The sequence below is a fragment of the Scatophagus argus genome, chromosome 16, assembly GCF_020382885.2.
Source record: "Scatophagus argus isolate fScaArg1 chromosome 16, fScaArg1.pri, whole genome shotgun sequence".
In the NCBI taxonomy this organism is placed as follows: Eukaryota; Metazoa; Chordata; class Actinopteri; family Scatophagidae; genus Scatophagus; species Scatophagus argus.
The window spans coordinates 11527642-11553692 of NC_058508.1; the positions used below are offsets into that span (position 1 = coordinate 11527642).

Consider the following 26051-nt stretch of genomic DNA (forward strand, 5'->3'; position numbering starts at 1 on the left):
GCTATTTGGGTTCAGTAATGTGTACACTGAATAGATCAGTTGTTAGACTCTATATTAAGGTTTAATCACACCTCATAACGCATTATGAGGCCAGTGAAAGCTTGAAGGTTTACATACATATACATATATACACACACATAACCCATAACAACTTGGCTATTCAAGAGAGCATCTTCCGTTTGCTTGTATCTATAGCAATCAAAACAAAGCACAGCACTGTTTGTTTTGCTAGTATTTAATCACGGGAAATATCGAGTTTCTCAGCAAATCTATTGCCTAGCAATATTCATATAAGATCACTAGAAGGGGAAAGTAATAAAAATCCACAAGAAACAGATCACGAGGCTTAAGTCAGAATCAGTGCACCAGGCCACCTATTAAATGCTGATGGGTGGTTTGTGGTTGGCCTTAAATACAGAAATAAATATTTAACAAAGACAGGTCGTCTTTCCTAATCATTATTGCATGCATCACATGGTTGGTAAGTGACTGGATGTAAAAAGGTTTCTTCAACACTGGATTTACATGACTGTCGATAAGGCTCGAAGCTGATTGGGTCTTTGTGTTTAAAGTGCAGGTATTCCACGCTGTGGTTGGCTGAGGTACTTGTCAGTTATTTGAAGTTTAACGCCTCGTTCTGTGCTGTGACGTTGAGCAGCAACATGGCGCTTTGGGGGAGAGGTGTTTCATGATAGTCAGGTCTATTGATTAACTTACTTTAGCTCTGTTTTTTTTAAATAACATTCAGCTACATACACCAAATATGATAGGTCGTGAAAGGTGATCTCTCCTTCTTTGTCTATGGACAACCGAGCATTATATTTCGTAGCGGTGTTTGCTGTCGTCAGCTGAAACTAGTAGCATTGACATGCTAGCTGAAGCTAGTTATCCGGCTAATAGTAAGTCACTGACGTGAAAAGATAGAAAATATGCTAGATTATGTAGCCTACACTGACGTTAAACGGATTATCAATGATTGAGACTCTTAATTTTACATCAAACCAGCCATTTACTATTTAGGACGACGATTCCTATTAGCTATCATTTTGTTAGCTAAGCTAGGAGGATGAAGAGCCGCCATGGATATGTTTTGTTGCTGGCCAGTGGGCTTTTTCTGTCGGCATTCTGTCTGTCTGAAGGTGCCCCTCTTCTGTATCCTCACGAATCAGGTGAGACAACTTCAAGCTGATACTAAGTTAAGTGCTGTTTGTTCAGTCACCTCAGCTCTGTTCTGTCTAGCTGCTGAGTTAGCAGTTAGCTTCTGTTAGCTAATATTTGTTGGTGTAGCTGTTGCTAATCAGGAGCTAATAGCTAACAACACAACAACCTGACAGCATAAACTGTGACGTATCGCGTAGTATCAGTAAAAGAGATTTTGCTGGACAGTTATTCTACTTTATGTCTATATGTATATGTAAATCTTTCAGTTATATTTATGATAGGAAACATCAGGTCTCCGTCACGACTTAGCTGCTTAATAGACAAACTGGTAAACACAAACATTACATTCCTCTCCCAGAACTCAGAAAATACCTATTAACCTAGACTAGTTTGATTGTGATTGATGTTTAACACAAATAAATTAGTGTCCAGACAGAAGTGATTTGTCTGAGTTTACTTTCACTGCAGGTAACTGTTTAACCTTTCAGTGGGGCCAGTCCAGTCCAATCATTGACATTTAACCAAGTTTATGGGACAATGGAATAGATGTTGTCCTACCAGCATGGAAACGCTGTCTGTTATGGTTTTGAAGTGGAACTTGAATAACGTGTTTGATGTTGAGTATATTGTCCTGGCACTTTTCTGTCATCATTCGATTATTTCAGGAGGAATGAAAGTGTCATATTGTCATATGCCAGTGTGATTAAGATAAGTCTCAATATGTTGATTAAAAGAAACAGGAGGACATTGATTGTATGAAAGCAAATATTCCAACTGTTTTATTTTGGATGTTAATGTGCGATTACTGATTTGAATTTCATAGTAGACCAACAGATAATTTAAGGTATTTATCACCCAGGTACAGCCTCTCAAAGATGAGCTATTATTACTTTTATTTGCAGTTATCATTCATTTTTTTAAATTCCAGTAGTTGAATCAATTATAACATGATTTAATTACATCAATAATTATAATGTTGTGCATACCATACATCCACTTTTAGACAAGAGAGCGATTTCAGTGTCTTCACTGTTTTTGTGGCCTGTCAGAGCATCTCTTGCTACAATATAACCTGCTTCTGTGTGAGAAATGAATGGATGCATACGTGAATAAGCTGTGTTGAGAATCAGTAATGTGTAACCGTAGCATTCCAAGCTTATCAGCACCAGTCGATCATTAGCGACAGTGATGTTTGCTTAATTATTCTACAGCATACAGGAAAGTGATGTTGCAATATGAGCATGCTTTTTATGGCTTTATCACATAGCAACCGGTTCGTTGCCCCACTTTTCCCAGTCTTCATTTATTATTGCATAGAGATGCATAGCGGTAAGGCTTGATTGATAAAAGTTTTGATTTAGTTTATGGATTGTGCATTAGATCACACATTGCAAAGCCAGTCTTCAAGTGAGTTTGTTTACACACTTCAAAGATGGGTAAAGGTAGATAATTAAGCTTTAAATGAGAGCTTTAACTGTAGTAGGAACACGTGATAGAGCTATGTATGACTAATCTGTAAGGCAAGGTGGACATTGACCTTAACCTTTCACTAAATTGCTTAGTGATTCAGTGACTACCAGCCCATGTAGTGGATGCTGTTCTGAAATGCCCTGGAAAAGCATGTCAGCCAAAACAGTGTGTTGTGCCTGTGACACATGGCCAATTACATTACATTAATTACATTGGCCAAGCGGTCATTGGCCAAGCGAGCCTTGTGCTAAAAAGCAGAGAATGTTAAAATAATGTGCATGTCTACAAACTGTCAGAGAAATATGATGCTTAGGAGGAGCACCTGCCATCCATACCATATACCATAGGGATACAGTGGTGATGTGTTTCTAATTAAAGTCTCTGTTAAAGGCCACCAATCATCTTGATGTCCATATAATGCTGTGGTTTATGTCGCCCCAGTCCAGTTACTTGCCTCATTTTACGTTTGTTAACATTTTTTTGTTTTTGCTAAAAAGAAACCTTCATACATTGTAACAGTAAAAAAGGTAATGCATGCAGTCTATGTAGCATGTGTTGTTTTAATGATGGAAGTATTATAGATTTATAGTTGAAATTGAAAAAAACAGAACACCAACTTGCAAATATGAATCCTGACAAGGGCAGTCATAAATATTCACTCAGATCCCTGGGATCTTCATTTGATCGATGAGGCTTAGTGCTTCCTATTACAGCAGACAGACAATCGTCGCTGAACCCAAACATGTCAGTCAAACAATGCCATCCTTCATCCTGCATGTAACTGAAAGTACAGACATCCACTGTTGTGTACACTGGTCGGTGAAATCTGCAAAAATGGGTCAGCTCCCCCTCTGCGTGAATGCCTACTGAAATATGCAGTGGAACTGAAATAAGACCTGGCAGCTCCCTGCCGTATTAGTCCTAAAAACCAGTTGAGTCATTTGGTGGTGCCCGCCAAGACATAATATGAACCCATGACTAAGATAAGGTCTAACTGAGGAGAACTGATCCCATGTAGAGCTGTCGTGACCCAGCTCCTGTTTTTTCTATCTGACTGCTGCAGGAGCCTCTATGGGAGTCCTGCACTGCCTGGCACCCCCATTGCTGTGCAGATACAGACAGGAGGTGTTTGTCTCAAAAAAAGCTACCTACAATTATATTTAATTGTTTTTCACAGGACTGTGAAAAAACAATCTAAATCAAAAACATATGAAGTTAAGCTTTGTCTTTATTAAAGCCAGTTGGAGCCAGTTCTCTGAACGATTGCTCATTTTGTAAGCTATAATTTTAGAGGGAGGAAATGTTTTGTGAGACATAAGAACACATGACATTTTGGATTTGACTGGAATAGGGCTATTGGCTTTTATAGGTTTTAGATTCTGGCTTATCATTATTTTCACCAGTCACCTGCTTTCACCAGTCTAGGATTATGAAATGCATGCACTTCAGATCAGGATGGTCTTGCATGCATGCCTGGGGGGAAGGGGCTTCCCTATCTCAGTGTCAGGCTGCTGTGGTACCCACCTAGTTGTGGTTGTGGAGTGGGCTGTTTCATGACATGACAACAGCACTGTAATGCATGCAGAAGATATTAATTCCTGTTTAGTTTAGATTTGATGTTTACCATCCACCATGATTCCAATAAAGTTTAGTCACTGTGTTTTACAAAGTGTTCCTGAGCCTTTTTATCTTTTTTACAGTTGTGAGTTTCACAGAGGGGTGAGCCTCGGCCCATCTTGGCTTGTGAACGATTGTGTCTTTCGAAGATGCCCCTTTCATACACAATCGTGACACTACTAATCATTACCTATTAACCTGAATACATTTGGAATGGTTGAAACAGGTGTTCTTGAACATATCACAACTTTCCCAGTCTTTTATTGCCCATGTCCCAACTTTTTTGAACTTCTTTGTTGGTAGCATCAAATTCAGAATAAGAATGTATTCACAAAAATCAGTGAACTTGATGAGATAAAACCTGCAGCTCTGTTCCTCAGCTGTTCCACTAACTGGTCACATATATGTACTAAATTTGATTTATTTAAGTTTGCTTAAAGAGACGAGATAAGACGAGAGACAAAGTATGCTAAGCAACTACCCGTGATTCTCAGCAAATATGCTAATGCTGAATTTCCCCTTTGTGGATTAAAGTACAAAGGTACTTCCTTTAGATTTACTAAGGAAAGCCTGACCAGTGGCGTGTGTCGAACACCCTGATGTTTTTTCAGTTGTTGTAACACTGTTTCTTTTCTCCAGACAGCATTAATTCATCTGTTTTGCTCTCCCCACATATTTTCCTCTTTCTTATGCTGTAGCTATGTCATATGTTGTAGCGTGCCCTATCTGCAGATTAAGACATACCATATGCTGACTGTATAGTCTGACTCACAACACGACTTAAGTGACTGAAAATACAGTGTATTGGTTTTTATTAATGCACGCAAAGTAGACTCAGTCTATTAGGTTGGGCAGTGTTAGTTCTTCTCCCGTTCCTTTCATATACTGTTCCTCAAAGGAATCTTTTATTACCTTAAGTAGGCCACATGAGAATTTACTAGCTGTATTACTTCCCTCCTGATGATAAATTGCAAGGTAGAAAACACTTCAACAGTTGTAAGTACAGCTGCGTGTAGAGCTACATACACAGGGCCCCTTAAATGGAACCTTTTAATCTTTAATTCTTCTTCTCATCAATATTTCACCACAAACATTATTTATCTCTTGCAGGCTTGAGCACAGATGAGATGTTTGTGAAAGTCATCATTTAGTAATTGGTAAAATATCAGTGTTTCAGGTATTTACGGTTTGCATGATTGCAATATCACAATCCTAAAGGGCAAGTTTCCTGTGGTGTCTTTGGCTGAATATGATTTATAGCCTGTTTGCAACATTCACAGTTTGATGTCTATGTATACCATTTTTGTAGTCACAGTGAGGAAAACTGGAGGGACTCAAGAAATTTGTAAAACGTCAGGATGCAAGTGACCAGATTAAGCCATCCTGCCTATTTTTATCCACGATAGTTTGATGTTCTCTGTTAGACATGTAATGAATCTCATTCGTGGCTGGCACTTTGAATCATATCTAATGCTTCCCAGGGAGATAAAAATGATTGCTGCTCATCTCATCTGCACTCTGACAGGCTGTGCTGTCTGGATAACTGACAACTGACAACTGTCCAACTGACCAGACCACACCAGACTTGTAGTAAGATCACTCCTTGGCCTGTTGTCAGACCTGTGTTCAGCTTCTACAAATTATTAACTCAGATTAATTTAAAGAGAATATTTTATTTGGGGGAAGGTGGGACTTGATACCATATTAATTCATTCGGGTTTGCACAAGACTTTGAGGCTAAGGTTTGTCTTAACTCCAGTAATAATAGTATGGTCATTAGTTTAGGCCAGTGGTTTCCAGTCTTGTCTTCCAAGATATGTGTTTTTTTTTCCTTTCTGGACTTAGTTTCTCAGTTGTTTCAAATGGCTCACACTGTGTTGCACTCAAACTCAAGTCTTCCTTCATGTGCTAAAGTGAAAGCATAGGACAACTAGAAGTCGGTTTGTAGTCTGGATGTATTCAGCAGAAGGAGACTCAGTAGGTGTTGAATCTCCCTTGAACAGACAAGCTGTACCTGACAAGCTGTGGCCAGTGGGAGACAGAGTAAACACAGGAGGGAGAACGGGGAGAAGAGTCTCACACACATTCTTTTTTTTTCTTTTTTTTCTTTCAACGCACACACTCACTCACTCATACACAGTTCGACATGGTGAAATCACAATATAAGCTTCAAGTGGAACAGATTGACTTGAACGTCTTCTGACAGCTCGCTCATGTACAGCAGTGACTCCCAACGGACAAAAGTTCGCAGTGCCCGTACCTTTCAAATGAGCTGTTAGAAACGGTTAGTGACATTTGGGACTTGAGAAGACAAGGTAGGCATGTGGTGAAAGAAACTGGTGACAGACTCCCACTTAATGTCAACAAAGGTTGAGCTCTTGTCAGGAAGAAACATATATTTTATATACCTATTTAGTACACATGATTATCTTTTAAGAGCTTTGTGAACTTATTTTGCTGTCAAGGCTGTTGCTAACACTTGACCAGTTCTGCCTGTGCAGCAATTATTTTGTTATATCACTGACTAATTCCAATTCAAAATCTACAACCTACTGTTATTTCCTATAATAGTACATTATCTTTTTTATTACATAAACACTCTAGAAGCTGAAATAAACTGGTCCTGCAATAGTAAATGTGTTGTGTGTGAAGCCGTCTCCAGAAGAAAGATTTTGTTTGCACTAAAATGGAAAGCTTCAGCTCAGTGTGTGTGTGCTGGTCAGCATCAGAGAGCAGCAGCTGAACAGCACAGTGTGTCGGGTGGTAAGGCTGCTGTCAGCCCTGACACTCAAACTGCTGGGCCAGCAGCATCCTCACCGGTGCGAGCCCACACCTGCTGTCACTGCTGCTGCAACATCAGCTGCTTATCAGCCAGTGGAAACCCCCACAGCTGTCTCTCTGAATGGCTGATTAGAGACGGGTTGGTTGGCACGGTCTAAGGCATCACAGTTATTGTCACGTAATGTTTGTGGAAATCATAAACCTTTTGACAAAAAAAAAAAACAATCCCTGTTTTATGGCTGTTACAAATGCTGTATTTCTTGCACAGTGGCATTTCTTCCTTCTGCCGAGGAGTTGCTGGTGACAGAGAGCAGGAAGCTCGAGAAGTTGCATCGTTAGATCACTGTAGGGTTTATTTTTGTTTCTCAACCTTTTGTTTTGGGTGGATTTAAAAGAAGCACCAGTACACCCCTGATGTGCAGTATTACTGTCAGGCACGCTTAATGTTTATGCTTGTGACAAGGCTAGCAGGTGCCTTTTTCACTCTCCTCCAAATGAATTTTGAAGCCAAGCTATAAATGATTCAGCATAGTTTCTGTCTGTTTTTCTCATTTTAGGTGGAAGCACAGGTGACACGTTGTCTGTGTCTCTCTACATGTCCCTGGTTGTGTCCCTGACGGCGCTTGTGGCCTTGGTGGTGCTGCTTGTGAATTGTGTGACCTGCTGCAAGGAGAGGGAGATCAACTTCAAGGTGAGAGTCCAAGCAGGCAGGTAGCCATACAGATTCAGCTCTACCTGCATCCGTGCAGGCCATGGGGTGGGGGATGGATTTTAATGAACAGTGTCTGTGAACTTAGGATCTGATGTGAATTATGTGTGTATCATAGCAAACCTGTCTTTGTCCCTTCTTGATTTTCGTTTTTGTAGGAGTTTGAGGACCACTTTGATGATGAGATTGACTTCACTCCACCGGCAGAGGACACTCCGTCTATGCAGTCCCCAGCTGAGGTGTACACCCTCGCTGTGTCCCCTGTGGCCCTACCTGGACCCCCACACCTCCAACCTCCTGCTCGCATCACAGGTCAGACATATTTGCACTCACAGACAAAAAGATTTATGCTGTGTGCCTAAACCTGAGTAAATTCATTGCTTCAAACGTCCACATATACATACAATATCATCTACTTTGGATCTTAACAAACTTGCACTGCCTGATATTATCCAAGTGTGTTACATGTATACTTTTTTCAGTTTTGCAGAGTGAGGATTTCAATAAGTCAGAAGTTTGGATGAACCTTTTTAAAAGTCATAGTATTTATGAGCAACAGTTGCTTAAGGTGAAACAGCCTTACTTAACATTGTTCTGTGGTTGGTTTCACAGAGGGATCTACGGGATTCCAGGTAGCACGTCACAGCCTGAGTTACATCCAAGAGATCGGAAATGGCTGGTTTGGTCAGGTGAGGCTTTTTTTTTCGTTGGTGTTCAAGTTTTGCATTCTTCTTCTAAAGAGAAAAAAAATACAAATGTTATGTTCTGTTGCAAATGTTAATGTGGTGGCCACCATCTGTGACACAGCCTGGATTAATAATATGCAGTGTTTTTCTTTCGGGGGGGCGGTGCCTGGCCTGGAATGAAAAGAACGTCGGTTATAGGCCCTTTTGATTAAAATAAAAATTAAATAATAGAATTTATTTATTTTTTTTTAAATCTATGACTTGAGGTGGGGATCCTGTTGGCAGGGCAGGGGTGTCTTTTGGGGGGGCGAGGCACTCTCCCAAATACAATACAGGGGAAACACTGATATGCTCTGAATTTCTTATAACTGAAGGGATATGCACATACTCTCTTCCCTTGTTTTTTTCCTGCATATTCTGTGACTCATCTTAAGGTGGATGAGTAAATATGCGTAGTCTTCAACTTGAAATATCCAAATATTCAAATCTGTTGCTTTTCTAGTCTTTTTCTTTGCGGTTGTTGCTATCTCTTGACCTCTTTTAACATGCCGTTTGACCTGTTTCTCTGTATCTTGTTAAATCTAAAGTATAGTCATTTTTTAACAGGTGCTTCTTAGTGAAATCTACACAGATCCAGGTGGAGCCAGAGTGGTTGTGAAGGAGTTAAAAGCTAATGCAAGTGCTAAGGAGCAGAATGATTTCCTACAGCAAGGGGACCCATACAGGTAAACACCCTAACCCTCCTGACTGAAGAATATTGTTTTTCACATGTTTTTAATCAGTTGATTTATGATTCATATGTTTGATTAATGATAGAGTTTTGTTTTGTGTGCAGAAGTACATGTGTATATTACATATAGAGGAAAAAAATAGGCATATGACATCAGAAATGTTAGCAGCACCCTCTACCTCTCCTCTGACACACTGCATTAGACTTCTCCTCTTGAATCTAGCACATATTATTTTACAGCATATTGCAGTGGTAATTAGCATCACTATTAACAGTCTTCATGTTTTTTTGTTTTTTTTTCTTGTCTGTACAGAGTACTGCAGCACCCAAACATCCTCCAGTGCTTGGGACAGTGTGTTGAGGCCATTCCCTTCTTGCTTGTCTTTGAGTACTGTGAAATGGTGAGTGGCCACCTGCTCTTCTAAGTGTTATTCATAAGCACAGAATGATAATAATTGAAATGAAATAGTATGCTATAAATCTGCAAAGTGTAGTGGTTAACATGGAGTCTTTGTGTACGAGCGTGGAGGGACTGAAAAATAGTCTATTCGCTATCTGATTCCTTCATCACTGAGATGTCTTCATTAATTGGGAAATCTGAGAAATAGCTCTTGTCAGACTGTTAAGCTCCCAGATTCAGAGGGCAAGAGCCCTTTAAATACTCTCCAGCCATCATGCAAAGCTGACCCCATCCTATTGACCATCTGGACTGAAAGCCCAGTCTCAGTCCCAAATTAGCCCTTCTTTTCATCTTAACATATTGAGGTGACTCAGACTTCATCATGGCAGCTGATTTATTCACTGTTTCTTTATCTGTCTTGGGTGGGCCCTCTCTGCTGGGAGCTCCACCCCCCCTCCTCTGCTCCTCTCCCCCTACCGAAGTCGCATAGCTAGTCTAAGCCTGGGACTTCTCACATTCCCACCTCACCCAAAAAGCAACAGGTTCCATTTACTCCTCTCCTCTGGTGTCAGCTCCACCAGTTGCTGTGTTTGTGCATTTTTATGGGTAGCACCTTGTGTGTGTTTGAGACCGTTGAGTTCAGTCTAAAGTAACTAACTAACCATTAATCCATCAAAGTACAGCCTTAAAGCATACCTTACAATTGAGTAGGGTGACTCATCAATGTCATCAATTATGGAAATATGTTGCTTTGAATAACGTGTTCCCACAACCCAATGAAGCATGGCTGCTCCTGGTCAAAGCATTGATCATCTTGGAGAGTGATGCTCTCGATTATCTAAAGAGTAGACATACAGATCTAACTGTGGTGCTCTGTAACCTCTGCGAATTGTTGATGACTTATAACAGCAGCACAACTGTGACACTTCAACACTTGAAGCAAAATTTTTATTCTGTATTTCCTGTATACAATATCAAACATGACCATCATAACTGATAATGTCTGACCAATGGCTAAAACAATATTTCAAATGCAAATTAAGTGATTCTTCACACTTGTGAACCAGTGCCACTAACTAGTAATTCCAGCTTCAGAAATAACCACAGAGTTGTGTGTCTGGCTGGTACAAGAGGGGCACATTTCCACCTTACTACTCTGCTTACTGCTTGATGCCAGATTACAGGATGTATTTTTGTGGTAACCATGAATGAGCTGTCACAACCTGAGCCGTAAAGTGTGACTTCACAGCTGTTTTAGAGGGAAACATCACTTCATCTGGTGAATTAAAAGCTGTTTTATGTATTGGCTGCTTGTGTACAAATGTGCAGTCTGCAATGTGGCTTTAATTTCCACTCCTTGGATGTTGAGCCACATTTTATTTGCTTGCAGGAAAAAGGAAATGCATTTCTGCTCTTAAGGTGTCACAAATTCTGTGAGTAACCCCCACCTTGCCTTCTTATTTCTCTGCTCTGGTAGCACATCCAGCAGGGTCTAATTTGGCTCGTGTTGCCAGACGTTGCGTAACTTTTTTTGGGCCGGGTTATTGTCAGCTGCTGGGTCTGGCCAGAATCCTGGCATTGTGGTCTTTTCTAGACAGCTGTAGTAAAGTCTCTGACAGGAGATGGAAATGAGTCAAAGTGAATGACTTATCGCAACTGTGTGTTGGTCATTAGGAAAGATGGCGTGATGAAGACCAAGTCCTGTTTGTTGAAGGTGATAATGTGTGAGGGTAGCACAAATGAGTGATGTCTATGCTCGTTATCCCTTGCTGCTTAAAGAGTTTTGAGGACTTAATCCAAGTGGGATTTTGTCTTAAACAATGTGGATTTCTTTTCTGTTAAGTTCCATTTGCAATACTTGCGCACAAGACTTCAAAATAATGTTTGTTTCATCTTGATAAAAATGTTGCAGCTGCTTTCATTTTGATTTTAAAATAAAGGACCGCTTTTCACTGGCCTCCCTAAACTTCAGGCCATGTCAATCAACCCCTAGATGCCGCAACACGAAATGTGACACCGCAGCTGCACTGTGGACAGGATGAATCCCAAAAAGCCAATGTACTGTGACGTTCCCTCTGACAGCCTGGTGATTGATGGTGGTTTTTCTGTCCAGTATCACCCGTGCTGGGTAACCCTGACTCAAAGCATTTTGGACATCAAAATACATCAAGCAACTGTTGCAGGGGCCACAGAATGTCACATACCATAGTGTGAGTGACAGCTTCTAATGCACGGATCTCCTCCCTGGTGCCTGGCCAGAACGTTAGTCAGACCCTTCTCTGGTTCAGGGTCTCAGACATAAGCCAGCAGACTTTTGGCTTTCCAAAGTCATTGATCTACATTTATTATGGTCATTAAAGGAACAAGTATGTTGAGATCTCTTTAAGTTACTGTTGTGGCATTTATTAAGTTATGTATCACTGACCATGCTCTGCCATTATGTGTATTGTGCAGTACACAGATCCTTAGGAGTGTAGTTGTCCTGATTGTTATCCTTGTTTGCTTCTGTAGGCTGGTTGAATTTATTGATAGTACTTGATTTAAGAACGACAGCTGGTTACACTGACAGTGGCTGTAAAAACAATGCACCTTTTTTAGTGCTTAGCCAGCATTTCAAATATCTGCCAATGGTTCCCTTGCTCTGTGTTGACAAGCACTTCAAATGGCTTTTTTAATTTCTTTTACATAACTTGATCTCACGGCAGCTGAGCCAGACATCTGTGTATTGGGAAATTCTTGTTTATTCATGTGTCAGACACAAGGTCTAATTGTTTTGGCCTTTCACACTTAATGTTGCTTCATTAACGCCACTGGATCCTCCCCCTGAAACCCAGACCTAATCACCTGCTGCAGAGCCTTCACAAATAAAGACAAGCTCAGGGGGTGTCATTTACCATACATTGAATATAGCTCTTCTCTGAAGACTGCTTCTCAGAGTTGCGTGTTTTTTTGTGATCGTTTTTCTGTGCGTACATCTGTGTGTATATGCAGGAGTGAATGTGGTTGAAGCGAATTGTGTCGCTTACGTAAGACGCCTGATCTAAGCTGCTTGTGGAGGGAGATAACTTAGGGAAAAGAAAAACCTTTGTCAACACGCAGGCAAACTTCTGCACTCAGTAATTGCATGGGAGTTTATTAACAAAAGCCCCTCGTTTGTTATGTGAGTTTTGTGTGTACAGTTTGTTCCTGGGAGCTCATTCCTTAGGGGAGCTCTGTTCTTTTTATCATGAACCTCCCCTCCTTTACTCTCTGGTGAACATTTTTTTATTAGCTTGTAAATTATGATGCCATTTAGAGAAACATTTCCAACAAACTGCAAAATAGCAATGTATCCTTCCACAACTGGACTGTATGTCACCAGTGTGATTCTAATCTGCTCCAAAATATAATGGGTTCTTCCTTGGTTACACTCATCCACCAAATATCATGAAAACAGGTCAGTAGTTTTTCCCGTTCTCCTGCTTACAGACAGGTAAGCAAACACACAAAAAAGCTTCTTTGGTGTAGGTAGTTAATATCACAGTTAATGTGAATTACAGATGCGCTTTGCTAACTTTTCTGGTAACCTCACGTGTCTCCGGCTCCAATCCCTTTTCCTTATATGATCATTTCTGGCTTCAATCAAGATAGCAATGGCCAAATTCAAAATTGGTTGTCCCCAAACCAATAGGTGATGATCCTTTACAAAGTCTGTGTTCCCAACCAGCCCTGAGTTGTGAATCTGTGCACAGCTGAGACCCTTGTTATTCAAATTCAGTCCTTCAGGACCCAGTCCAACCACAAAGATCCCCGTAGAACTCTTATCTTAATTTCTCACTGCACTGTGATCTGTCACACTGGTAACACAAGTCTTAGTATCACTGTCTAACCATGCAGGTATGTTTATTATGTTGGGGTGTGATTAATTAAGTCAAAGTGCCTTTGTTTCGCTTCCCTCGGGAGACGCCTTGTTTCTTTTTCCTTGTGAGCACTAAAGTCCAACTGGACAAGGGCACGGCTTACTTCACCTGACCTGAGCTGGACTCTTTTATTTATAAATCTCTGTGACACAGCATAGAGGTCCTTTAACCAGTGTTACCCTTATTTGGTCCTCTCACACATCAGCAGTGAGAAGTGCTGAGGAGACAGTAACAGGAGAGTCTACTGCCCCTGTGTGGCGGTGTCTGCATAGTGCATTTACCTAGAACCTAGAACCACATCTAAAATTTCTTCAATCACTATAATACAACTAAAGTGCTTCCATATTTATTGAATGTTTATGTTTGGTATTGATGAGCTAATATGCCTGTGCGTTTGTTTGTCTGTGTGGGTGTGTTTGCAGGGAGATTTGCGAGGATATCTGTCTCAGCAGGATTGGATGTTCAGAAACGCTGAGTTGCTGCAGCTGCAGAGGATGGCCTGTGAAATTGCTGCTGGCGTCACTCACCTTCACAAACACAACTTCCTGCACAGGTAGCACTTCAGAATTGCCACACTTAAGCAAGTTAACACATTTTACACCCACTAGGCTAAGCGTTGTTTCTCGCAACACTTTGTCAAAGAAGGCATCTGCTGTTTAGGGTAACACTCAGTCTCTCAGTGACAGCCAAAGGTGATGACACTGAGATTACGTATTTTAATCATAACTGCCTGTCTTTGTTAAATATGTAGTACTTGAAACTTTTCTCTTTTAAATTTGTAGTTCTATTTATTTTTAATACAGAAGTGATAATAGTGAAAATGCTCTTGTGTAGTGCAACACAACTGGATCATTTGGATATTGAGGTTTTTAAGGATTTAAATTAGATGACATTTAATAAAAGATTTTGATCAAAATTTTATTTTTAACGAATTTCAGCATTTTAATGTTAAATCTCATCAACGCATACATTGTTGTCATAAATGTTTGGATTAATGCATGTTAATACAGTTTGCATGGTATATGATTAATTTGTAGCAATTTTGCCTTATATGTAATGTTACTTTAGAAATATAGCTCCACCAACACTTTAAGATATGACTGTAAAGGCTTTGGTCGACAGTGAATTTTGCTTTAGTACTTAATATTCGATCAGTCTCAGGAGAGTAGTATAAGTAGTATTCTCCAAAAAAGGTGTGTACAGCAGAGAGGCTGCGTTTCATTTTCTTTTTTACCCTCATTCTGGCTACTAGCAGCCAGTAGGGTACAGGGGGTGTCGGGAACGCATGGCTTGTGGGTTACATGCGATGCTCAGCTCATCAGCTCTATTTTGCATGCTCTGCTTAGAATAAGCTCAGAGAGTTTGAATTACACAGCTCCCATGCATTGCCACAGTGTCAGCTGTCCGCTGCCAGAAGGATGTGATGATTTTGCTCTCTGCATGTAAAAGGATAGCCTCACACTGGGTGTTGTGTTTTAATCCTTGTTACAACTTAAAGGGATTCTACAAGCTTCGCTCCATGTGGAATAATTTAAGTTATAATCATAAAAATATTTCTGGGGTACTTTTGTTCTCAGGCCACAGATTTTAAAATTAAAGGTTACGCAAACTGAATGGTTCGGAGTGCAGCACAAGCTGGCAAAATTGAATGTGTGTTGACGGCGCAGTGCCACAGACACAAAACCCTCGGGACGAGTGCTGTGTGGGCTGATATCCAAAGCTGAAACCTCAGCTCTGCAATGCAAGGCTGAGAACGGTGCTCCAAAAGAGCAAAACGTATACTGTACTCTCTGTGTGCCATGAATATCTCCTCATTCAGAAACTGTGGATAAAGTTTCTTTTAAGGCATGGTTTAGTGATTTAATAAGTGAGATTTTTCAGAGATCTTTATGATCACTGCTTTTTCACTAGTTTACAAAAACCTATCTTTATTTCATGTGAAGTCAAATCCTATTTCTTAAACACTATAACAACAGCTTTGAGATCAATCGCCATTACTTTTCTCAGTGAAACTATAACTGGTTCAGAAACATTGTGATTATGAACACTTTTTATATTTTTTTCCCCTCTTGATAACAGATAAAATCACAAAACTGCTTGCAGAAATCACACCAAACTGTACCGGTCTGTGATGGTTCAGGAGCAATCATTATAACGTAATATCCTTGTAGGGTTAAGACATTGAAGACATTTTTTTTTTAAACTGCTGCCTGTGTTACTGTATGTTGGACCCCCAGCCAACAGCAGAGGACAGGGGACAGGAAAGTTTAAAATAAGTCTCCATTTATCTTACAGAGGTTTCAGTGAGTCTGACAGTAGCAGGACCATGTACATGCAAGAACACTGGTGTCAGCAGTGTTTTTCGTTAGGTGGGAATTTGTGCACAGGGATTGCTGTAGGGGTAAAGGGAAACCAATGCCTGCTTCTTTATTGAGTGTGAATGAACTACCATATGGCTGCTTCATGTGCAGAGGGAGCCTCAGAGCTTCTTACGCCCTCTCCTGGCAGCCTTACAAAAGGTTCGCCAACGCTGTGTTTCCCTCTAGAAACTATATCCTGCTGCTGTATGCATGAGTCAGGAATAGCCCCTGTGTTAGTCTTGTTGCAAGGTGAAAAGCAGAGGCCAATGACAGAAGAAGAATTTTCGATAGTTGCCAGAGTCATTTGTGATCCTTGCCAGACTCCCTTGCCCTCAATTCTTGCAAGGTAATCTTAGCTCTTTAAGGTTGAGAGCAAATAGTGAAATCAGTGTTGATCTTGATTACATGAGTGACATGTAGTCACTTTAGCTGGGTCTGTGCTTTGCCTTTGCTTTGTATAGTCAAATGACATTGCATAGGCTAAACAGAGTTAATGAACGGGGCCAATAACAAGCATAACATTTTCATTCTAGCGATGATAAAAAAAACTTGCCTGCAAGTCTTTTTAATCAGTGAATGATTTGATTTTGTAAAGTATTTAATCCATTCCTGTGTGTCATGACGGTGTATTTCTCTGTGCTCTCATAGTGATCTGGCTCTAAGGAATTGCTACCTGACTGCAGACCTTACAGTCAAAGTAGGGGATTATGGAATTGGACCCTACAGATACAAAGTAAGCATAAACTATTTCAGATATTTTCTGCAATCGTATTTTGTTTATTTTATCATTACTGTGTGGAACAGCATCTCTCTCTTGTTTTTTTTAGTATTTTAACACAGCGTCTCTCTGCCTGCTAAGCACTAGCCACCCAATGATATTCTGTGTACTGTACAAGCAGCCCAACTGCATCTCAAGTCCCATTGAGGTTAACTGTGCCATCTGGAGTCTTTGTGGAGAAACTTAGACAGGCTAGCAAAGATGCTTTGGGAAGACTGTGCATCCATGATGCATCAGGACGGGACAACATCAAGTCATTTATAATAAATATTGTCCAATACACAGAAGAGCCTAATTAAGTGGTAAATCTCTACTTTGGTATTGTAATAATGAGAATAATTAGCCAAAGAGATGAAGTACATGTTTTTTTTGTTTGTTTTAGACCACAGTTGCACGTTGTATTACATTGTTTTTCTATTGTTTCTGCTGTTTTGTACTGTTGTCATACAATGTGGCCTGTTCCACAAGACGTGCTTGAATAAGATTTTAGAAGTTTGCCTATCTGATGTCTGGCTATTTGTTAAGCTGAGGTCTTTGTACAGCCAGCTCCAGATGACCTGACAGAAAATAAACTTTCTTTTTCAGGCTGTGCAGGTCCTTGCCTTTTGATCAACTGTATGGTACACTGAGGAATTATTATCTTCTCTTGTAACTTGATATACTGTGAATGTCCTGAGGCAGTCTGCTGGATTCTTTAAATACTGCTGATCTGTCAGTTTGGCTGTCTGAATTTAATACTCATAAGAAAAGGTCACCCCTCTGAATCTATTTCTGTAAAGAAAGGGTGAGGCAAAGTGAGGGCACTATCTCAGTGAAAGCCAATAAACAACTCGTGTTTGCACAACCAGTGCAGTGTTTTGTAGAAAGATACAGTTTGTAAAAATAGGAAATATCATGTGTGACTGGATGATTTTACAATGTGCCTTTAGGAGGATTACATCATTACAGAGGATGATGTGTTTGCACCCCTTCGCTGGTTGGCTCCTGAGCTGGTGGGCGAGCGCCATGGGGGTGTGATTACTATGGAGCAGACCAAGCCCAGCAATGTATGGTAGGTACCAGATTGGAGCTCTTCATTGATACTAGAGGACATTTTTTTAATTACTGAGTAAACCTGATTTATACTGCCTTATTGCACACTGTAATAAGAAAGGTATAAAATACATTTCAGCTAGAGCCTGTAATCAATATAGTGCATACATGTGAAGTATCTTTGAAATGGGGCAAAGTAAAATATGACAGTAAATTGCTCTGCAGTACACCTCTGGCTTATTGCTGAGAAAACAAGCTCTTCACAGGCTTATAAATCTCAGTCTGGATAATTTCCAAAAGAGGGGAAAAGACACTGAGACTGCACCAACTAAGCATCTCTCCTCACTGTGTAGTCTCTTCCCTCCCTGACCTCACGACTGATTGCCCAAATGTTTTCCAGTCATAAATTTCAGTTATGTAAGGTAGTTGTGGTTACAAGAGCCAGAATTCCCTGTGAATAACATAATGTTGACATCCAAAATGTTCCCAGTGTATAGATTGACTCGCTTATTGTTACTGACGTGTTTAAATTTGACTCTTTTCTTTCATGGGTTTGGATATTCATAGCAACTCAGCTGATGAATTTTTGTGGTTTTTGGTCAAGAGGTCACTTGCTGAACTTGGAGTGCACGAGATAACTTTTGTCCTGCATCATATTCCACTTGTTTTATCCTCAATAAATAGGGCCTTGGGGGTCACACTGTGGGAGCTCCTCGAGAATGCCTCTCAGCCGTACCCGCATCTGTCTGACCGGGAGGTTCTCAATCATGTGATCAAGGATCAACAAGTCAAACTCTTTAAACCACAGCTGGAGCTTCCATACTCTGAAAGATGGTGAGTCTTTATTAGAACGAAGTCACATACTGTAAGTTACATACAAGTAGTTTTGTAAAACTAAAATAAGTATTATTAAGTTACTAAGTATTATAAGTATTGCTTAAATCTGGTGTTAAGTGAAGTCGTTTGTCCATTAAGAACGAATCTTGTCTAATGTCTGTTTTCCCTGTAACTGCAGGTACGAGGTCCTACAGTTCTGCTGGCTGTCTCCAGACAAACGGGCCACAGCAGAGGAAGTGCACCGTTTGCTTATCTACCTGCGCATGCAAGGCCAGAAAGACATAGAAGAAGATTTTGAACAACGCTGGGATGCTCTCAAGCCTAACCCTTCCACACGGCAGACCACTGTTAGCCACTCCTCTTTCCCAATCTTGGAACAGTTTGCTGAAGATGCTTTGCGACAAGAAATTGACGAAGTTCTTACGGTTACTGAAACAAGCAAAGGTCTTAGCTTTGAGTATGTTTGGGAGGCAGCCAAGCATGATCATTACGATGGTAGCCATGGACGCTCAGGCATGGACACAACATTGAACTATCACAGCATGTTCTTTCCCGTTTCCAGTGAGGACATCCAGGCCCATTTCCCTGATCCTGTAGCCACAACAGCAGGCAAAGAAAGTGGTAACACTTCTTCAGGAATTCCTGGTATTGTGCCAGTGTTTGATGTGCAAAAGCCATCTAATGGAAATGAATATTACATTCAACTGGAAGAACAAGGGGAGAGCACAGTCGGGGAAGATGGGAACAGAGGGCAAGACATGGACTTCACTTCAGTTCAGCAAGACTTTGTTGTTCTCCAAGATGTCCGTCTGGATGAATCTAGTACTGATGCTGATTTTTTCCACCAAAGCATTGACTCTAAGGATTCCTATTTACCAGACAGCCACATCTGGTCATCTCTTGAAAATGACAGTCCATACCACACCAACATTTTCACTGAAACGGGGTCCAAGCAAGAGGACTCTCCTTCCTGGAGAACAAATTTTGTGGAGCTTCCAGAGCGCAATGGGAACTCTTTTCATGAAGGTGCACCTTTAGAAGTCTCGGAGGTGGACACAGATAAAAGCTATGGGGATTCTTTTTTAGGGGATTGTTCAGAAGCCCCTCACCTGGAGGATTCTGTGACAGAGGAGAGGGAGAACACAGATGTGAAGAGGCTTCTGAACACTGAAAAACTAGTTGACAACTTCATGTTTCTCAAAGACCAGAGTCTGATGAGAGAGAGAACTAGTTCATCAAGTCCACAGGAGAATTTTCTTTTACCTGGTGTAGCCCATGAACCAGAAGACACATTCAGAATGCATTCTTGGGACAACCTTGAGGCTTTAGGCAGCTTAACCACAGCAGATACATATTTAAAACCTGCAGCAAGTAGCACATCCTCTAGGCAGGAACTTTTAGACTCTCAAAGTGCCAGTTTGGGGGATGTTTGTCAGTCTCTGGTTGAAAATGAAACACTGGTGCCTTTCATTACAGTGGTCACAGAAGATGACATAAGCAACCAGCTGCCAGTTAGAAATAGTTCTTCCACTGAAGACCTTGGTCTGCTGCAATCCTCAGACAGAGGTATAGACTCTGGTTTTGATTCTACCTCAGAGAGGTTTGAGATCATCATCAGTCATGATGACTCTGAAAGTGCCACTACAGACTTACTGTGCACAGATGCCAAACTTGCTAGCCTTGAAGACGACCTTGGAACCTCAATGGATAATGTTCAGCCCATACAAGGTAAAATGCCTGAAAACCTGCAAGTCCAAGTATTGCCCTCAGACAACGAACGCAGTGAAGACCTAACAAGTAATGACCTGTTGAGCGAATTAATTGAAGATGCAGATATAGAGCTGGAAACTACTCTGTCTGATCATGAAGAATCCTTTACGGATACCAGTGGGCGTCCTCTTGTCAGATCTTCTTTGTTGGTCTCTGGGCCATCCTTGGACCAGATCAGCCAGGACAGTTTACTGGAAGACAGTATGTCCACCACTCTACCAACTGTAGATAATTCAGCTGAGACACCAGACTCTTTAGACTCTCTGGACATCCACAGACTAGGTGAACAAGGCGAAGAACTCAGTGCTCAAATAGCTCAACACAAACTCCAGCCTCCATACAAAATATCAGACAGTGGGTATGAGACAGAGAATCTGGAGTCTCCTGAATGGAACTCTCAGGTTATTGTCAAAGACCACTCCCCTGTCAAAAATGGCTTGAGTGTTGCCAAAGAAGAGGAGGAGACAGTAGAGCCTACACCTGTAGCAAATCTGGTTCCACCAGAAATCATCATCTCAGAAGTAGAGGGTGTGCTGAATGCTTACAGTGAAGATCACAATGAGGTTGAGCGACCAGATCATGTAGCCCCTGTTGAGGAGCCATTCATGGGCAGTAATTACAGAGACTCTGCCTACTTCTCAGACAATGAATCGGAGCCTGAGAAGAAGTCTGAAGAAACAGTTGCGGGAGGTTCTGGTGAAGTCTCTTGGCTGAGGAACTCTACAGACACTGCTGGAGGCCTAGCAAAGCAGGTTAATGTTGAGAGAGATATAGATTCTTTATTTTCTCAGCAAGAATCTTCTCTAGCTGCTGAAGGACAGGCTGGAGGCATATCTGATCTTCGTGATGGGTCTGTTTTACCAGAGACCAATTTCACAGAGAAATGTGAGGAGACGACAGAGTCTACCAACAGTCATAATGAAGGTGGAACCCAACCAGAGGTGTTGAAGGACGTCACAGCTCCTGATCAACAAGACCCATCACAAAATCTAGAAACCTCAGCCCCACTTCCTCCTGCTGCACCTTCAGAGCCATTGCCAGAGAACGCAAGTCATGCTAAACTAACCAGGACCTACGCTAGTGATGGTCATAAGATAAAAGAGCCAGACATGGAGGGGCGTTACCTGGGGAGGCGGGATGATTCAGGTTTAGATGGACAGGAGGATGGCGTAGATGCGGACGAGGAGGACGAGAACAGCGATGACTCCGATGATGATATCCATGCATACCAGCTACACAGTTCCAGCTCAGAAAGTGAAGATGACGTGCATATTGTACCACTTATTGTCTCAGATGACAGCAGCGCAAAGAACCTGAAGAGCTTGTTGAAGCCCACCACACTCAACATAGAGGCATCATCCTCCCCAAATCCTGTGAAGAGCAATGCAGATAACTCCAGAAGAGCTGTGTCTTTCTTCGACGATGTCACTGTTTACCTGTTTGACCAGGTGAAGTACTGTCTTGTTTTGTCAAGGTGCAACTAGTAAGATGCTTTTGTGTTGTCACTGTCAATAAAATCCAACTCATTCTAATTTAGGAGACTCCCACCAAGGAACTGGGTGACCACTCCTCGAGTTCAAATAGTCAGGTACCAGAGTTCAGCAGCCCAGTGCCTGCTGCCAGCTACCTGAACCGGTTCACAAACTCTGAAAGCTCCACAGATGAAGAAGGTAACTCCAAAACCCTGTAAATGCATGCAGGTGCTGAAAATCATCTTAGCCGTTGCATTTCCTGACTTCTTCATTAAATCCCTACAGGTGGTGGGTTTGAGTGGGATGATGACTTCTCCTCCCCTGCTCCTGCCTTCTTGCCCAAGACGGATAAAGACCCCGTATCGAAGGCTATGTCTTCATCAGCAGTATCTCGCTTTTCCTCTCCGCCCCCGACAGTAGGGCGTGCGCTGGAGTCCAGCTGGACCAGCTCCTCAAACTACTCTCGTTTCTCCATCTCACCGGCCAGCATCGCCAGCTTCTCCCTCACACATCTCACCGACTCTGACATCGAACAAGGAGGCAAGTTTGGGCATGCACCAAAGCACCAATTCACAACAAAAGTTATCTCATGGCACTTTCCAATTAGAGCAGGTCTATACCAAACTCTGCCTTGACCGGTTGGGTTGAGAGAGAGTGAGAGAGAGAGAGAAAGAGAAAGATAGACAGACAAAGAGAGAGAGGGGGAGCATCCAAGCAGAGATGCATAGCAGCAGTAATAATACCAGAAGTATTGGAACTGTAGATGATAATGACAATGGAGTATACAGAAGATACTATGGTGATTATGATAGCAATATTAGTAACAATAATAATGGCAGCAGCTGCAGCAGAGTAGTATTAGAATTAAAATAGATTATGACTAAACAGTAGTAATCGCAGTAAGTTTCGAGCAGGACCGCAGCAGGAGGTCCAACCATGATCGATAGGAACCTGCGGGACAAGAAAACACAAGGACTCCAAGGAAGAAGTTGAGTTAGTGATATGCATTAATGGGACATAAATGTGTGCAGAAGGAGAGGAGGAGGAAGAAAGAGCTCAGTGTGTCATGGGAGGACCCCCAGTAGTCTAAGCCTATAGCAGCATAACTTATTTGCTTTCTTGCTGAAAGTTGGATGAGAAGATTGATACCACTGTCGCCTAAATATGAAACCATGACATCTTGATAATGTGACAATAATGACAAAACTCCAGGAAGTTACTGGCGAAGAAATAGTCTGACAATTATCTCCATGTACAACTGCAAATTGTTGTTGAACCTGTGGACAGAGCCAGGCAAGCTTTCTGGTCTTTATGTTAAACTGAGCTGCTGGCTGGAGCCTTGCGTTTGCTATGCATCAGTGCTATTGAACGAGTAAAAAAACATATATTTCAAGATGTCAAACTTTTACTTTTAAAATAGGGCATTTTCTTTGCAGTCTTTAATCTCATCATATGAATTTCTTCTCATGCATGTATTAAGATAATATTAGTAATTTTACTATTTATAAAATGTTTGTGACATGTCATTATCCTAGATGACCAGTTCACTGACTGCTGTTTGCAGATGTTACATGACCCATGCCCACTGCGACTTTAAATTGAGCACATTTAAACTCTGTCTTCTTTTGTTCTCCTCAGGAAGCAGTGAAGATGGAGAGAAGGACTAGTCTGATAACTGAAGGGACTATTCATCATCACACTCATTAAAAAAAAAAAACAAAAGCAAAACAAGAAAGAACCTATACTCGCACTTTTTTGGGAATGGAGAACTGCTGAATAAAGACAGCAGACACGGTTTGTGAGGCAAACCTGCGGATGCTTCTCTCAGGCAGAACTGTTCTTTACCTACATGGAGATGACCATGAGAACAATGGCTGCACACTAACTTTGAGCAAATAAGACAGACAAGGCCCAGTACCGGTCTGAGCCACATCACCTCTCCAGCTTGCATCAGTGTGTGTGATTTCAGTTCAGTGCAATTCCACTTTGGAGGGGAGGATAAAACAAACAAACAAACAAAAAAAACTCTTAAATGTTTGCTTTAAAGACTCATCAAGCACATTCCAGGTGTTTGGCTGCTTATTTTTTTGTGTGTCAAGTGCACTCCTTTTCTTGAGGACTTTTGCATCAACCCCCCCTCCCAAAAAAAAAACAAAAAAAATATATATATATAAAAAAAGAGTTGACTCAACACACTGGGCTGGCAAACTTATCACTACAGCCAAATCGGAATAAGCTCTTTGATTTCAGCTGACCTAAAGCTGAATATCCAAGTTTATATTCTAACATTGTTTAATTATGCTCCTTCATGTTGGACGATTATATCAGTGGTTGCCTTTTGTTTTGTTTTTTCATAACACCTTATTGAGTATTGGTCCCAGTCTTCTGTTTGGAGAGAGACTATGTGTTGTATCCTTCTGTAGCAGCATTTGAATAAGAAGGGTTGCTTAGGTAGCGCCATCCGTGCATAGGATCACTACCTTAACTAAAAATTTCCTCTTCTTGGGGGTAACACACTGTATGTTCTTTGAAAGGAACATTTACAGTAAGTAGTTTCATATTTTTGAGACATCTCAGTGAGAATGGTTGGTGTTATTAGACAAAGATAGTCACACTAATACTAACAGAGGTGATTCAACTGAAAGACAGTCACGAGGAAACACTAAAAACACAAGACAAGTTATTCATGTTGTAATGCTTGATGTTATGCTCTGAAAATGTGCAGGAAGTTGCCCAGATGGTTTTGTCCCAATTACTTGTCACTGGGTTGTTTTTTTTTTTTTTTAAATCTCAGTGCCTGTGATGCTGTAAAAGAAAATGATAACAACAGCTGCACTCCTCTATTTACTATCACTACAAAATTTGAAATTGTGCATTTTGGGAGATTGTGAAAAAAAAAAAAAGTGGGAGATTTTATTTTTTAAATGTCAGAATGAAGAAATGTAATGAGCTGTTTGTAAACAAACGTGCAATGAGTTATAATAATCAGTTTGCATACAAGTTCATAGGAAGATCCGGTGAGCGTGGCAACGTTTCTTCTGTGATGTGCAGGGACTTAAAGCTTCACTACTAGAACAAAAAAAAAAAGGAAAGAAAAAAAAAGAAAAACTAAAACACTGCTGCTTGTATCAGTTTAATGAACAGAGTTGTCTGCCTTTTTTTTTCCACTTTGTGTCAAACTTAATTAACTTATTCAGATGGCATTTTTCTCCTTAAAAAAATAGAAAGAAACCCTGTCCAGTTGAGCATTTTTGAGCATTTCATTAATTCCAGTTTTCCAATATTTTTGTGTACAGATAATAATACACTGTTCTTTGAAACTGTAGGTAGTACAGTTGCTGTTTGGTTCTTTCTTTTTAATGACTCAAACACCTAAAGGTTTTGTCACAGATGACCTGATGAACAGCTAAACTTCACCTGTAGTGTATAGTGTCCATCTCACCTGCCCCATACAGAAGGCACTGTACAGTATCGTAGACATTGTTAACCTCTGTTAAAAACCAGCAGCCTGTGCTTCAGTTTAAACTTGAACATTTATTTAAAGAAATCTTGTTTTATTTGACTACAGTATACATTTGCTTAATCTTGCACATTTGAAAAATGTAACTTAATGTTGAACTGTACTGATGTATGTAAATGTTAATTTTTTTTTTTCTGTCTGTAAATGGGAAATGATGTAACTGAGTTATAGGTTTGAGGTTTCATTTTGTAACTTAAAGCGGGGTTGATTGGAGGAACATATCACAGTCGTCGGCTAAAAGCGGATAAAATAAGACAAAAAGCAGATGTGAAATCATTCTGTCCTTTAAACTTGTAGATTTTAAAACTATTTTTACTTCGTATTTATCATGCTTAGTGTAATTGAATGAAATGTTTATAATTACACTGTTTAATATGAAAATAAATGCAAATGAACTTCTCATTTCTGTGTAGTTGCTGCTCAGCCTGGGCCTGGCAGTCTTCGAGCAGGTAAGGAATGACCCCTTTACACCAAATAGACAAAAGTATTGGGATGGGGCTGTTTTTCAGGGTGCACAAAGCAAAGTCCATAAAGGTACATGCTTCGGTATCGAGCTCTGGGCAGGTGAAGGGGTACTCATGAGGCTTCAGGTTAGCAAGCTCTGCCGTGGGTTTTCATCAGAGACTTGCAAATGTGCATGTTGTGCTTACATGCTGAGCATATCAAACACACAGCGGGGGAAAAACAAAAAAAAAAATCTTCAGAGTAAAGTCAACTCAGAAGCCCACTAATGTCCCAGTACGAAACCATACAGGAGTCATCATCCTTTCCAGGAAATTTTCTCAGAGCTTTCAGTCTAATACAACATCTTTTCTCAGTGAAGGAGTGC

General features: G+C 40.8%; 1 protein-coding gene across 1 annotated transcript; it reads left to right on the top strand.

The window, feature by feature from the left end:
- The first annotated feature begins 623 nt into the window (after positions 1–623).
- lmtk2 (lemur tyrosine kinase 2) lies at positions 624–25624 on the top strand. The gene is made up of 14 exons (XM_046414953.1): positions 624–1169; positions 7587–7720; positions 7897–8050; positions 8351–8427; positions 9031–9149; positions 9468–9555; positions 13876–14006; positions 16462–16546; positions 17521–17642; positions 18308–18457; positions 18639–21678; positions 21768–21900; positions 21988–22242; positions 23341–25624. The coding sequence occupies exons 1-14, from the start codon at positions 1067–1069 to the stop codon at positions 23367–23369; spliced, it is 4620 nt and encodes a 1539-aa protein (XP_046270909.1). The 5' UTR covers positions 624–1066; the 3' UTR covers positions 23370–25624.
- The last annotated feature ends 427 nt before the right edge of the window (positions 25625–26051 follow it).